The sequence below is a fragment of the Camelus ferus genome, chromosome 11 (assembly GCF_009834535.1).
Source record: "Camelus ferus isolate YT-003-E chromosome 11, BCGSAC_Cfer_1.0, whole genome shotgun sequence".
Taxonomy (NCBI): Eukaryota; Metazoa; Chordata; class Mammalia; order Artiodactyla; family Camelidae; genus Camelus; species Camelus ferus.
Genome location: NC_045706.1, coordinates 15,048,312 through 15,062,570, shown reverse-complemented (window position 1 = coordinate 15,062,570; position 14,259 = coordinate 15,048,312). Strand labels below are relative to the sequence as shown.

At 37.5% G+C, this 14,259-nt stretch overlaps 1 protein-coding gene across 2 annotated transcripts in view; it reads right to left on the bottom strand.

Moving 5' to 3' along the window:
• The window catches only part of CCDC186 (coiled-coil domain containing 186), a 41,269-nt gene extending 30,608 nt beyond the window's left edge, over positions 1-10,661 (bottom strand). For both annotated transcript variants that reach the window (XM_006183493.3, XM_032490866.1), the window contains exons 1-2: positions 10,472-10,661; positions 650-1,342 (exon numbers count right to left, since the gene is read on the bottom strand). In XM_006183493.3, the coding sequence (XP_006183555.1) occupies positions 650-1,308 (659 nt within the window). In that variant the 5' untranslated portion in view covers positions 1,309-1,342; positions 10,472-10,661. The remainder of the gene's footprint in view (positions 1-649; positions 1,343-10,471) is intronic.
• Positions 10,662-14,259: the final 3,598 nt, after the last annotated feature.

Genomic DNA, 14,259 nt, shown 5'->3' with positions numbered 1-14,259 from the left:
CCACAAATCCAAGAAAAGTCTAAAAACAACTATATTCTTATTTACTGAATGATAATAGGTCAGTTCTTCTGTTCTCTAAATCTTAATTTTTTAAACCAATGAATTTACAATGGGGATTTTAAAAAGCTTTTTTGAATTTTATGACTTCTCATTCCTTTTGAATTCATCTTAGTTGTGACAATATTATGCTCTACATTCTTTCAAAACAAAAATTTTGAGTTGCCTTTGTATTTCTAGATCTTTAATGAACTTACACTATTTAATAAAATATTTATTCTTATATGTTAAGACGTATATGTAAAACAGAAATTTTGAATCACATTCAAAACAATGATTTTATACATACATACATATACATTTCTATATATGCTAATGTATTTGACATAGGTATATTATTTACAACACATAAAAACAGATGTTTACCTATTATTTTTAAAATAATGAAAATAAAATACCACATTCTAAAAAAAAAAGAGTTGTATATTAAATGTGACACTTTGTGTGTTAAATCTGACACTTGCTCAATAACTCAACCACTATGCACATGGCTCTACTATGGAATTAAAAACAGATAAAATGATACTGTCCTTTAAAGAATTCAATCTTTAATCCCCACAGAAAAAATAACCTGAAAGAATAAAAAACTTACTTCTTTATGGTGTGCTCCTGCTGCAAATACTTATCTTGCACACACTTTTCAAACATAACTAACGCGTTTTCTCCCTTATTCATTCCATTTGGTACTCGATGTTCTTTTGCAAACTCTGTAGATAAGAGCTCAGATTCTATTTCTTCCAGCAAGTCCTCTGATGTTGAAACATTCATTTTTGAAATAAGTTTCGTGGTGCAGTCTGTATCATAAAGACTATTTGAATAAGTCTTTTGATTAGCTGTTTCTGTAAATGTAGATGACCTTAATTCTGCCAATATTTGTGTTACTGTTTGTTCGGTTTCATTTATTTTCAAAACTTGCTTTGTCACATCTCCAACAGGAAAGTTAGCTATTTGTTCAGAATTTTCTGGGCATGCATCTGTTTTAGCACAAGAATCCTCATCTCCACCATGATCTGGAATATAATTTTCCTGTGCTTCACTCTGATTATTTTGCTCACTAGGCTGACATAAAGTTTTATCAACATTTAGTGACAACACTTTGGACTCATTTTCTAAGTTGCTGCTTTCATCACCAGAAAACGAGCTGCATGAGTCTTCCTTTATTTCTGATGTTTTCTCAGTATTTTTATCAGAGGAAATGGAGGCGATATGCTCTGTCTCTGACATGCTGACTGGCACCAATTCACTCTGCATTTCTTCAAATCTGTTCCTGATCTTCGTTTTACATCTAAGAAATTCAAAACATAAAAAAGTTTTTTTAAGTTTTTTTAAACCAAGACCCCACATTCCATGATGTGGAAAAACTAAGGCCAAGCATTTTACCACTAATAGTTCTTTAAAAATTCCCTCCTTGAGCAGGGGGAAAAATATATAATAGCTGATCCAAGTGAGCCCAACTGGCAGGATGCTACAAAGTCTCATTCTCTTTTCTCCTATACAGTCTTACAGCTTCATTTCAATTGCCATTTGGCACTCCCTAATCACTCCTATAAGATGCTGGGTATGGAATGACACTAGTAATAGGAAGATTAGTACCAAAGAATTGTTTCGAATTCCTTCAGCTCCACAAGGGGAGAAAGACTAACAAATTTGTATGAAACTACTGGGGAAATAAATGAAGACACTAGTTAAGAAATTACAAATAAAGATAATAAAACAATGCACAGTAACAATGATATTTACTGAAAAAGGAAAACTAAACATAGCAAAACACCATTACCTATAGCCCAGACACCCAGAACTGAGCTGAAAAAAGTGAGGGTGTAAAGGATCCCTGACACAAATTCAGTTTTCATCCAGAGATGAAGGAAGTACTATGTCAATTTCCAAACATTCTCATCAAGAACACACAATGTTCAGTGCAACTCCAATGGACCTTGTATGCACTGCCTGGGTCATAAAAGAAACATTTACAAAACTAATTCAATGTTAGAATATATATTTATTCTGTTTATGAGGGTTACCAATCTAGTTATTTTCTGAAAATTAGTCAACTTCAAAAATTATCCTGAGACAGATAAACACAAAATATTCCAGTAATCTTGATGAAAAAGAAATTGTCAACTTTCGTCAGGTAGCAACAAAGCAAGTACTGGAGTCATGTGATGCTGGACAAGAAAGTGGGTAGATCATAGTTTTGACAGAAACTAGGAAAGAAACAATTCTAGATGGAAGGTGCACCTATGGAAAATAAAACAGAAAGATTAATATCTGAGTAACAGAAACATGTATGTTTACATTAATCTGTGATGAAGGTGGCAGTCAGAGGATGGTGACAAAGGGTAAGAGAAGATGGTCAGGTAGAATCCTCAGAATGATATGCAAGAGCGAATTTTGTTAAGAAGGACTTAACAAAATAACAAGTCATGACAGACTCGTATATTTGATTATACTATAGAATTTCTAGCGCATAATATATAGGTTCCAAAATACTTGTTGAATTAAAGCACAGAATATGATAAAATTAGGATTTGAGGAATATTATTTTAGGGATGCAAAAATGGGGAAGAATAATTCTAAGAAAGGAAAAGAAAACCAGCTTGTTTGATAAACACTCTGGCACTGACTAATACAGACATTGGCCTTAATACTACAAATTATCTACCTGTGTAACATATTTCCAAACAACCAAACAAATCATCGTTGTTATCTTGCTGCATATATGTTAAATGAGACAAAGTCCATATTAGTAATAAAGGTCTGGTTTAGGCAATACAAATAAATGCAGCAAGTCAATAAAAGGCCTTGTGAGTATGCAGTATTCCAAATCTAGGACAAAATAAAATAATTCTCAAATGGGGCACTAGGTACCTCCATTACTTTCCTCAAAGTAACTAACAACAACTTGTGAATGTACTGCTGCTGAATTTGATTCTCTTAATGTAGAAATCAATCTAAAAAGCAGTTTCAAACATCATAACTAGTCAATACTATGCTTTGTCTACAGAAATTGAACTCAGAGCAGACCAAATGTAATGGATAGCAGATAAAGAATCTACATAAAAGAGAATAAGTCTATGACAGCATTGTGATTCGACAGCATTGTGACGCTCCAGCATAGGTAGAGCAAATGAGAAGAAACCACCACTTGAGAACTCCACGGCTCTGTGTGCCATGCTCTGTAAACAGAAAAGCATTAAACAAACAACGGTTATCTTCTTATACAGCTTTCATATTCCCCAGGGTTCAGCCCTCAATTTTTTCTCCTACAATTCATCCATTTTGATAACTTACACCAAAAATTGACAGTTGATGCCCATGTTAATTATTTTCAGCCCCATGCTCTCGAGTTACAGATAACGAATGATCTCTGTCTTCACTTTAGCTCTATACCTATAAAATCTCCACCCAAATACAGGCATTCCCAATGGTTCAGACTCAAAATGACTAAATCCAAAATCATAATTATAGCTCCCCAAGTTGAGTACCTCCAGAAAATCTTTTTTATTTCTGTCAATGGCATTATTATTCTTAGTCATGACTCCTTCCTTTCCTTTGTGCTCATATTCTTTTACGAATTTCACGTCTCCTACAATTATACCCTCCTTTCTACTGTCACTGTCCCGTACCTGCAACCAAACTCAGGCCTGATAACTTCCTATCTGGAACACTTGCATTGTTGGTTTCTCAGTCTCACTCCATTCCTCCCTCCTGTTCTCTTTCCTGCGACTCCAAGTGAAGGAGCAAGGAGATTAATATAAGGGCAGTGACTTGAGACAGAACCAGGGCAAGTGTCATCCAATGCAGAGAAGAGGTTGAAGTGTATACTACATTGGTTCTGACAAAGGGGAACAGGAGCTGCCCTATGAAGTGGGTCCTCAATGGCACAAGGGGCCAGGAGCTACAACACTGCCCCTAAAAAAATCCACACACACCACCTCCACAGAGACCACCATCAAATGCAACCATATGAAGCAAAGTAAGGCCAGAGCCATCTCTTCTCTCTTTAAAGTTTCATACAGTGAGAACTGCCACCACTGCCTAATCTTCTTCCCCCAACACCAAAAGGGCTAGCTAGAGAAGGGAGAGGGAACGTATTTTAGAGCCAAATTACATCTCTTCTTAAATCTAAGCAGCTGGGAACTAATAGCTTCAACATTTCTTCAGGGAGAATGAGAATGATTATCATTTTTTGTTGCTTTCTTTTGTTTTGTAAATGATTGAAACCTGTCTTAATTCTGGAGTAAGTTTTCTCTAGCAATCAAAAGTGGCAGAAAAATTATGACATCAAACCAAGACATTATTAAAGGACTGCACTTCAGAGGGAAGCGTTTTACACAGTATGTCTGGTGATCCATTAAGGAAAAAATAAAACCATTCCCTATCTACACCTCAGAGTTGCAATTCCTCCATATACTAGTTGTACTGCTTTTCCAATCTTCTCTCTCCATACATTCCTAAAATCCTAGTACTTCACCTTTCCTGACCAGTCTGCTAAAGATCCCTCCAAATAACGTGCACATTAACATCTGCATGGCTTTGCTCCCATCTGGATTGTCCTTCCCTTCAGCCTATGCAGACCCTAATTATAGTTAAAGGATGGATTCTACTGCCACATCTTCCTTCAAATCTTCCCTCATCAAAAGCACAAAAATAATTTCTCATGTAAATGAAAACACAGTGCATTCATACATCATCAAGTACACAGTTGCAGCCCTCCATTCAACTATGGATGTTCCCTGCAGGTTCAGAAATGCAATCACATTTCTCAATAGCCTTTTGAATGATCTCTACTTGCAAGGAAGAGGAACCTCACCGTGGACTGAATCAAACTTCTTAAATCGCAAGCAATATGGTAATAATAAATAGTATGTAAATCTAACAAATACACTCTCTACTACATTTATAGTCATTCCTGCAAAGGCTGTTCAGAGGTTCTCAGTGAGGATGAGGCCCACTGGGTTTACACAATGAGCCAGGGACTGAACAGCATTGAGAGGGTGCGAACCAGGTTGTAAGAAGACCTGTAATGTACAAGACAGTACAGAACAACAAAAAAGTCTCATTCTGCTGGATACTCATCTAGGTTAAAAAAAAAAAAACACCTGCTTTTATAATTACCTTGGCTTAAATTCTATTTTACATATTATCTTCCTGTAAATTAAAGAAGGTTTAAGAGAAGTACTTCCTATACTTTTGCTCATTAACATGCCCATGACCTTTGTAAGTCTTCACATAAACTGGCAAACTTTGTTTTCATGCTAAAAAGAATACTGATTGGAGATGAAAGAAAAAGGAAAGGATTTAAAGAAGATCTATGTGTATATATGTAAAAAGCCATCACCAAAGAGTAAATAACTGTGTAAGAATGGTGGGGGGAGGGGAGCCATGATGAACTTGATTATGTCCACGATTAACCAGGGGGAAAAAAATAGCTGAGTCCTCTTGTGGGTTTCCAGTTGGCAATGCTGATGTAGGCTAATCTGGCTGCTGTCCAAGGTTTTTCTTGGGGGTGGGGGTAAAAGGGGTAGTTGTCATAAAGCTACTGAGAATGGAATAGCCTAGGAGTAGATTAAAGGGGGGAATGTAAAACTAGACATTTGTTTACAAGATTGTTTTAATTAAGAAGTGCTTGTACAAATTAAATTCACACTCACATATACAGTAATTACAATTACAGACTACAATATCTGTTGGCTTTTTTGAGGAAAAAAGTAACACAGGTTATTTGACTTTTAGCAACTCTTACTCATTAGAGAGAATACTGTATTTAAAGTTAGCACAGTCACAAAATTCCTCTTAATTCAAGCACTTAATTTTTTCCCAGAGTTGTTTCTTTTTCTGACACAGTACTACAGGACCAATTCACACTTCAAAATTGTTTCAATCGAGTGAGAAGTGGTTTCGCTCTTACTGGAGCTCATCAGCTGTAGGCAACTGGTCAAGAAACACTTTTTATTTGCCTTAAAACTAACCATTATCCACCATGCATTTTATTTCTTTTCAAAGAACTCACAATTTTACAAAATTATTTCCATACAAGAGCCTTATAAATGAAAACAATGTCTTCAACAGCTTTTGGTACTATTTCTTGTTTCCCAGAAATTAGCAATATAAACAACAACAAAAGAACTTAAGCTTACTCAATAAATGTAAATACAAATGGATCCAATCCACAGATATTTGGTAACAGATTATCAAACACACAAGCTTCATACAAAAGTACCAAGTCAGAAATACATTTCTAAACTAGATTATTAATTCATTCATTCACCAAACATACAATGAGCATGTATTATGTGCAGTCACTGTACTATGTGCTGGGAACACGGCAGTGAATAAAACAGACATCTCTTACAGAGTATACATTCTGATGTAGTTGATCAACATATAAAAATCTACATTAAATCTTTTATTCTTTGTGTTTACAGTATTTTAATTGGAAGGTCTGTCAGCATTTCATCAGAAGTCATATAAGATATGAATGTGTGTTTAAGTGCAACAGAAACATCTCACTCAGTTCATCATAAGTATTATTTACAACTACAAATTTTTAAAATTACAAATTGTACCATGAGTCTCAAATAGTACCAGCTGTACACGTCTCAAATAATGTCCATTAAGATAACCAAGATGAGCCTGTGAAAGACTACTGTTCCTAATATAATGGTTTACTGTCCTCTGAAGGAAAAGTATGTACTTCCAAAGGTCTTCTACACATTCCCCAAGTACACTTTGAAAACAGTATAAACAAAATAACTTATCTTTCTGACCAGTTCTAACAAGGTTCTGATGTAGCAATTAAAGTTAGAAGCAATAAATAAAATTTTAAAAATCATCCATAGTCCAACACAATCTGATGACAAACCCCAAATATCTGATTTCTGAGAGATATTAAACTTTAAAATACACACACTTTCTTGGATAAAAATTTTTTAAAACAGAATAAAATAAATAGAACAGAAAAGAATCCATGTTATGAAACATGAAAACTTTGTTTCACATAGTGAAAATCTGACACTGAAGTTCATATAAGGTGAATTTGTGCAAATCAAATTCTACTTTTAAAAGATTAAAAACTCAGCTGGCTATTTCCAAGAATTCTAGATTAACTGTATCAAAAGGAAGACATATTTGTAGCCACATTTTAACTAAGCTTTTGGGTAGATTTTAATTTTAATATATTGTGTTTCCTTTATGTGAAATATATCACTAGATCTTAAAAGTTGCCTTTAGTCACCAGTCTAAAAAGTACATTATATGAAGCCAAGGTCAATTATCCCTGTAGGGGTTTGCTTAGCTTTGTACTCAAGGTCCAGGAAATTGTGAATTTTATAGTTTGCGCACTGTCACACACACAAAAAGATGTTGAGTAGACTCAGGGCAACAGACGCAGCAAGACTATTTGTGCTCCAAGATAGTATAAATCCTGTGATACAGTAACAGGAGAAATTATGATTTATCAAGATTCCAGAAAAAAGAGGGTTAAGTGGCTATCACATATCAACGGATATCACATTATCAAGTTTTACATCATATTATCAGTTTGGTATCTTAGATCCATGCAATTTTACATATCTCTAGTAAGTGTTAAAGCAGAAAGTTATCAATATAGAACTCTCACTCATTCTGAAGCTACTTGTATAGAACTCACCAAATGAATTTTAATGAGTCTAAGAAAACATCAAGAGTATTTTCAAGGACACAAATGAACTGATTTACAAAACAGAGACAGACTCACAGATACAGAAAATAAACATAGTTACCAGAGGGGAAGCGGGTGGGGAGGAATAAATTGGGAGATGAGGATTTGTAGATACCAACTACTGTATATAAAATAGGTAAATGACAAGGTCTTACTGTATAGTACAGGGAACTATGTTCAATACCTTGTAATAGCCTATAATTTAAAAATATGAAAAGTAATAAATATATATGTATAACTGAATCACTATCCTGTATACCAGAAATTTAACACATTATAAATCAACTATACTTAAATTTTTTAAAAAAAAGTTTTTCAGCTAATTTCCCCCCCAAAGCTGGGGGGAAAAAAGGGGAATAATTGATAACTTAAAAAAAAAAAAGTGTTAAGTCTGCCTTATATTAAGTTCTGGTTAATGTTTAAATTTTGAAGCCACCTTTGGCCTGGGCTTGGTTAATTTGGTATGACATAGTTTACCAAAAAATTAAATTATTCATTAGCTACTACATCCCTAAAGTAGGCTAAAAGTTCATGTGTCTTAATGACAGACTACACTCACAATCCAATCAATACTTCCCTTTGCTGGGTTTGATTTCCACTGTGTCTATTGCCCCTTGACACCAATACTTTTTCTTTTGTTTACTTCTTAGCCCAGATTTTTAAAATCTCAGTAGCTGAGAAATAAAGTTCAAAGGTGATGTTTGAAGTAATATAAGATTAGAGGGTTATTTGCAAATTTAAATTATCTATGATCCCAAAGTTGCCCTGAAATGGCATCTGCAACACTGTAAGCCCAGTGACATGTTTACGAGAAATTTAAGAATCAGCTTTAATTATTTAAAACTAGAGATAAGGGATAAAAGATAAACCTAAATTTTGTTGAAAGAAAAGAAACAATTTCAGGTTAAGGAGTCTCACTTTAACATGAAACTGTTAGGTTAATTTGAAAAACTAGTACAAATTAGTCATTTTTCAAAGGGAAAAATGATTTTTCTAAATCTCTAAATAAATAATGTTGCTTTGACCCACCACTTCTTCTTATAGAGTATACTTCTCTGTTTTACCTTCATTCCAGATGTCAGCATGTAGCTGTAAATAGATGGTTTTAAACTGAATATACTAAGCAATCATCATCGGCTACGCTGTCATTGTGTAACATCAAAGAACTCTTTAATTTATGGGTGAAGAAACTAAAAGGTTAAAGAGTGGTTACTGTGTTACACCATTCCTTTCCTGTTAGCAATAAATAAGACTGAAATACCAATGACACTCTGTGGAATCTCCACTGTTTAAAGGAAGCTCTGAGTTTATATGCAGGTATTCTAATTAGACAAGGTCCTTTAAAAAGAATAAAACCGAATAAACACAATCCATGCATTTCCAGGGAATAAAACCAATATAAACAGAAGCTAGGCATTTCCAGGTAGAATCTTCAGTAATTATATATACTTCCCCATTACAATGTAATAAGGAATTTTAATTCTTTACACTGCAAAATTTATTAATCACTCAGTATCTTCACTGCGTTTAAAATAACAAGGAAGGGGAGAGAAAAAAAAAGAACTAGGCCAATAATCATTGTTTTCTATCTGTGTAATGATGGATAAAGAACTGGAAAGTAGCTGTATAGAGAACAGTATACTTTATACACAAGCAGATAGTTCAGTTTCACTATCAATATCTCCTGAACCTTAATCTTTCCCACAAGATCAACCTTGCAAACATGAAGGTATACCCACAACTAGTGTACCTAAACACAATTGATTTTTTTTGACTACCAGCACACTTGAAACACTTCCACTTATTTGCTGTACATTTTCCTTAAGAAAACTTCCTATCTATCATTTTGAAAGAATTTTTTTTAAAAAAGCTAAGCAACAGCTGCTTAGCTGCCAAATGCCTGGGGTTGCATGGCATTTCTATACTATGCAATTCCCCTCGGTAACAAGATTATCGAATCAAAAATAATCCAGATGTTCCAACTCCAAATACGGGCCTCTTCTCTCTAAACAAAATCAAGATGTAAATATTAGCTAAAGTTATTAAATTGTTAACAGTCGAGCAATAACTACACCTGTACTGTTCCCCAATATCGCTACTAAGGAACATGTAGAAGGGGTTACAAGTTTGATAGAGACCCAAATTTGAAATACGTTTCCTACTAACCAAGGTTTATCAAATGCCTTGATGTCCTTGGAAGAAAGACAACATAAACACAAAGAACAATTTCCCTCGTATCCACAATCCCAAAGAATCGTCTCTAAATTACCTAAAATCACTGTAATAGAAGTATTTGGAAGAGGGTAAAAAGTAGTTAACAGTAAACATAAAACACGAACACAGTCAACTTGGAGACGAAAAGAGAAATAGGCGATTAAGTCTAGGAAGGACCGGCGAGCAGGTGGGGCTTAGCTGCATGGGGAGATCAGGCAAGCGGCCCAAATGCTGCTACTCTCCAGGCACCGCTCTGGAGGCGCGGCCCCCACGACTCCCGGCCACCCCTCGGCCTCCTCCTCCCCTAGAGGCCTGGGACTGAGAGAGGGAGGGAGAGGAGGGGACCCCGAACTCCATCCCCCAGCGCTCGCCTCCCGCCCCCGGAAAGCGAGGTGGGGATCCGCCCCGGGGGCAGCGGGACGGCGCGGGGAGGTGGGCAGCCCGCCGCGCCGCCAATGAGACTCCCCGGTCCGCCCCGGGCGCCCCTCAAGCACTTACCCCACTTCTCCGAGCCTCAGGCCACACCCCTAACGAGGCCGCTGGAACTCGGGTTCAGGAGCCAACTTCTCCATAGCGGGGTCCCGCAGACCAGGAAGGGCCAGGAGACGGCGGCGGGGAACTGGGCCGACACCGCGCTCCCTCCGCGGCGGCTTCCCAAACCCCCGCGGAGCTGACACATCAACAAAGATGGCGGCGACGCTGAAGCCGGCCCCGCTACAGCTGAGGGGGCGGGGCTCCCTAGAGGAGCCAATCAGAGCGGTGCGGGCGGTGTGACGCAACGCACCTTGAGGCCAGGGTAACCTGCCTGCAGTGGGCGGGGCCGGCGCCGCGCCTTCTCCGGCCCCCGGAGCGCTGGGCCCTGCGCTTAGACTCGCTGGGCACCCACGCACGGGCGTATCCGGCCAGCCGGCTCTCCAGACTGTATTGCCGTCCTACCTGTCACGCCCCTCCCCGACCCGAGCTGGTTATTGCCTCCTGTAGGACGCGCTCCTTGGAGAGAATCGCTCTTTACCCTTTGGCCCTTAGTCCTAATTAGTCAGAGGCATAAAGTAATAAAAGAGAATTTGAAATTGTGACTTCCCAGCTCTGATGCGTAAATCTTGCACTTGAAGTGGGCGTCAGCAGGAACACCCTACCTGCCCGTCTCACAGTTCATCTCTGGAGGAGGCTCTGAGGGTTTCCATAACACTGCGTTCGTGTCCACCGCGTGGCACGTACTGCCATTGTTTAATAATAAACTTGGTGCCTTGTCTCTGGTACCCGGCTGTGGTCCTCTCCCAGCTGGGTATCCCAGCACTCAGCATGGGGTTTGACACGTAAGAGCTGCTCAATAATTATCAAAAATAAATCAAAAGTGTATTGGGAAAAGGTGTATCGGATACAGTTACCTAATCGCGTCTGGAGAAGGAGAGCAGTTTCAGTCTGTGGAGGTTTTTGGTAATCTACTCTGCCCAGTGAAGTGCTGTTCTTTGATTTGGGACTTATGATGCACAACTCATGACTGAATATAGTTAATTCTGACAAGTCGTTAATTCAAGAATTTATAAAGCAAAACTTCTTCCCATTCTGTTAAGCTTCTTTCATACAAACTGCTGGCAAAAAATAAAAACCCACCAAAACCAAAAACAAACAAAACACTTAAAAATCAACATTGTGTAACTGTTCCTCTTTCCTTTTCAACAGGAAATGGCACCTCCGTCCTTAAATAAAGATACTGATCAAAACACATTATGCAGTTAAAGTGTGACAGTAAAGAGATGACTTTAAAACAGTTGACAAAACATTCCTATTGAGATGTTATCCAAGGGGAAAAACAAAAAAAGAACTAAGCTTTTTCAGTATGCATATTGTTAGTAATAACATTCGGTGTCATTTCTGAAATATATATTGTATTAGTATAAAGTATACATGTCTTCGAGAACCAAGATTTTCAGTATTGCCAAAAGGAAATACAAATATAAAAATCAAAGAAATTAAGTAAAAACATTGCAATCTTAAATTTGAATTTAGGAATATAAGTATGAACTCAAAGTGCATTTTTTTCCATTAAAAAAGTCTGTCCACCGAAAAGGCCTGGAACAATGATCAACCCAAGCACACCCCTATTCTCCTATCATCTCTAAATATAATTTCCCACTAAAAGCCACCTGGACTCCTCTTGGAGCCCAAGGGTTGAATCTACATCTGGGGTAAGAAATGTACAAGATAGCCTAGGACATATTGGTTATACCAGAAAGAAAAAAAAAAAAAAAGAAAGCAAAGATAATAGGAGTTGTGTCAAAAAGACTGAGGAGTAAATTCAAAGGTGTTCCCACTGGTCAAAGACAGGACAATTTAAGTGTCCAAGAAGAACAGCAATTGAGACACATCTACTATGTTAAAAATCAATGAGTGCGTTGATTTTTTAAAATGTCCTTTGGTCACCTTTGGAGAATGTCAAGGAATCATCACATTCTGCAAACTGATAAATGAATCAACCATCCTACCTCTTGTATTGCAAACTGAACCTCGATCAAATACTTGATGTGGGAAAGTTCTTCACAGAATTTCAAGTAATAAATGCAGAGGAAAAGACAGACTATCACCATTTTGGAAACCATAATGAAATAATGGATCTAGGTAATGATCATCAGTAAACCCAGAATCATTAGCTAAAAAGCTGATGGAAAACTTTCCAGTGCATAGGTGGGGCTGACAACACTAGAACCTGCTAAGTTAATTCTAAAATTCCCCAAAGAGAAACAAGTAGGTATCAAGTGCCTTCTGATGTGGAGCAATAGAGGAACACACCACCACCTGTGAAACATTTTTGCCAGGGAAGAAGTAATCAATAAAACTGCTTGTGAGAAAAACTGCAGTTACTTCAATATATAAGTTGTAAGAAAATGGAAAGATTAAAAGAGAAATCTCTTCTTAAAATACACCACTGAACCCAAATGTAGGATCTCATTTGACCATACCAACTGTTAAACATCACTTGAGATTATTTGGAAAATTTAAATACTAACTTTGTGATATTAAGAAATTATTTTTAAAGGTGGGATAAATTTTGGTGATTTTTTTAAAAGTCATACTCTTTTAAAGACAGAAACTTAAGTATATATGGATTTTAAAATTACAATATCCCAGAATGTAAGAATGTGCTCAAAAAATAATAATAAAAACATCCCCACATTGATAAGGACATATCAAAGTGTTACTGGAAAACTGGGTTTGCCTCTTGGTGAGTGCCGAATCAAAAGACACAACCAAGACAAAGCAGGGAGAAGGAAGGATTTATGATTACTTGCAGCAAGTAAGGAGAACACCAGGGATCCTTCCCAAAGCAGCGTCTCCCCAAACAGCAAAATTGGGGAGGTTTTAAGCTAAGAGTATATGCATATTCATGAAGGGGCTTGAGCAGAGAATTCAGCACAGAATTGGGGCAAAAGCCAACACAGTTTAAGCTTTAGTTGATTGAAGTCAGGAGGGTCAACGTCATCGTTCTATGCTCCACCTAGGTCTTAGTTCTTGCTGAACTCAAAGAGATATTATGTATATCCCTTGAGGAGGAACTAGGGTTCTGCTTTACTATGTTACCCGCCAGGGTTCTTGGATTCCTTGGTCAATAGAAATTGACAAAGGTCAGATGAGAAATTCAGGCAAGAGTTTATTGGGATTTGTGCTGGCAGCGAAAACAAGTAACAGGTTCTCTTGCTCATTCCCTGAGTGGGAGGGGTAGGCTGGTTCCTTAACTGGAGTGAAGGTTGGGGCAGATTAGTGGGTTGGGCCATAAGGGTGGCTTAGGTGGTCTGCCACCCCCTTGGTGGTGCTGTGTGCATGGATCATGCCCAGTACCCTGCTTTTGCTCAGGACACCTCAGAAGTGGCAGCTGGGTTTTTGGTCTTTTCGTATCTTGTTGATCAATATTTGTCCCAACTGTGAGTGCCTGCAGTTAATTTTAGTTCCTTATAGTTTCTGTTTTCTATTGTTCCAGGAAACATTTGTCCAGGTGCAAGCATGTCAGCAAAGGGTCCCAGGTCCCAGCCTGTCTCAATTGCACTGTTATTTGACTGCCTTTTCTGTTTCTGCATTCCTTTGTTCCCTTAAGATCATAAATTACTGAGATCTGTTCAAGGGCAAGCATTGTATCCAGGCTTAGATCACACAATGGCTTAGGCCAAAATGGCTTCTCTTATGTCAAGAGAGCCATTCCCGCTTCTCTTACAATGGGGACCCCCTAACCTATCTGCGTACAAAAGGAGAACAAAAAAGAACTGAAAGGAAGCACTCCCAAAGTTGGAACA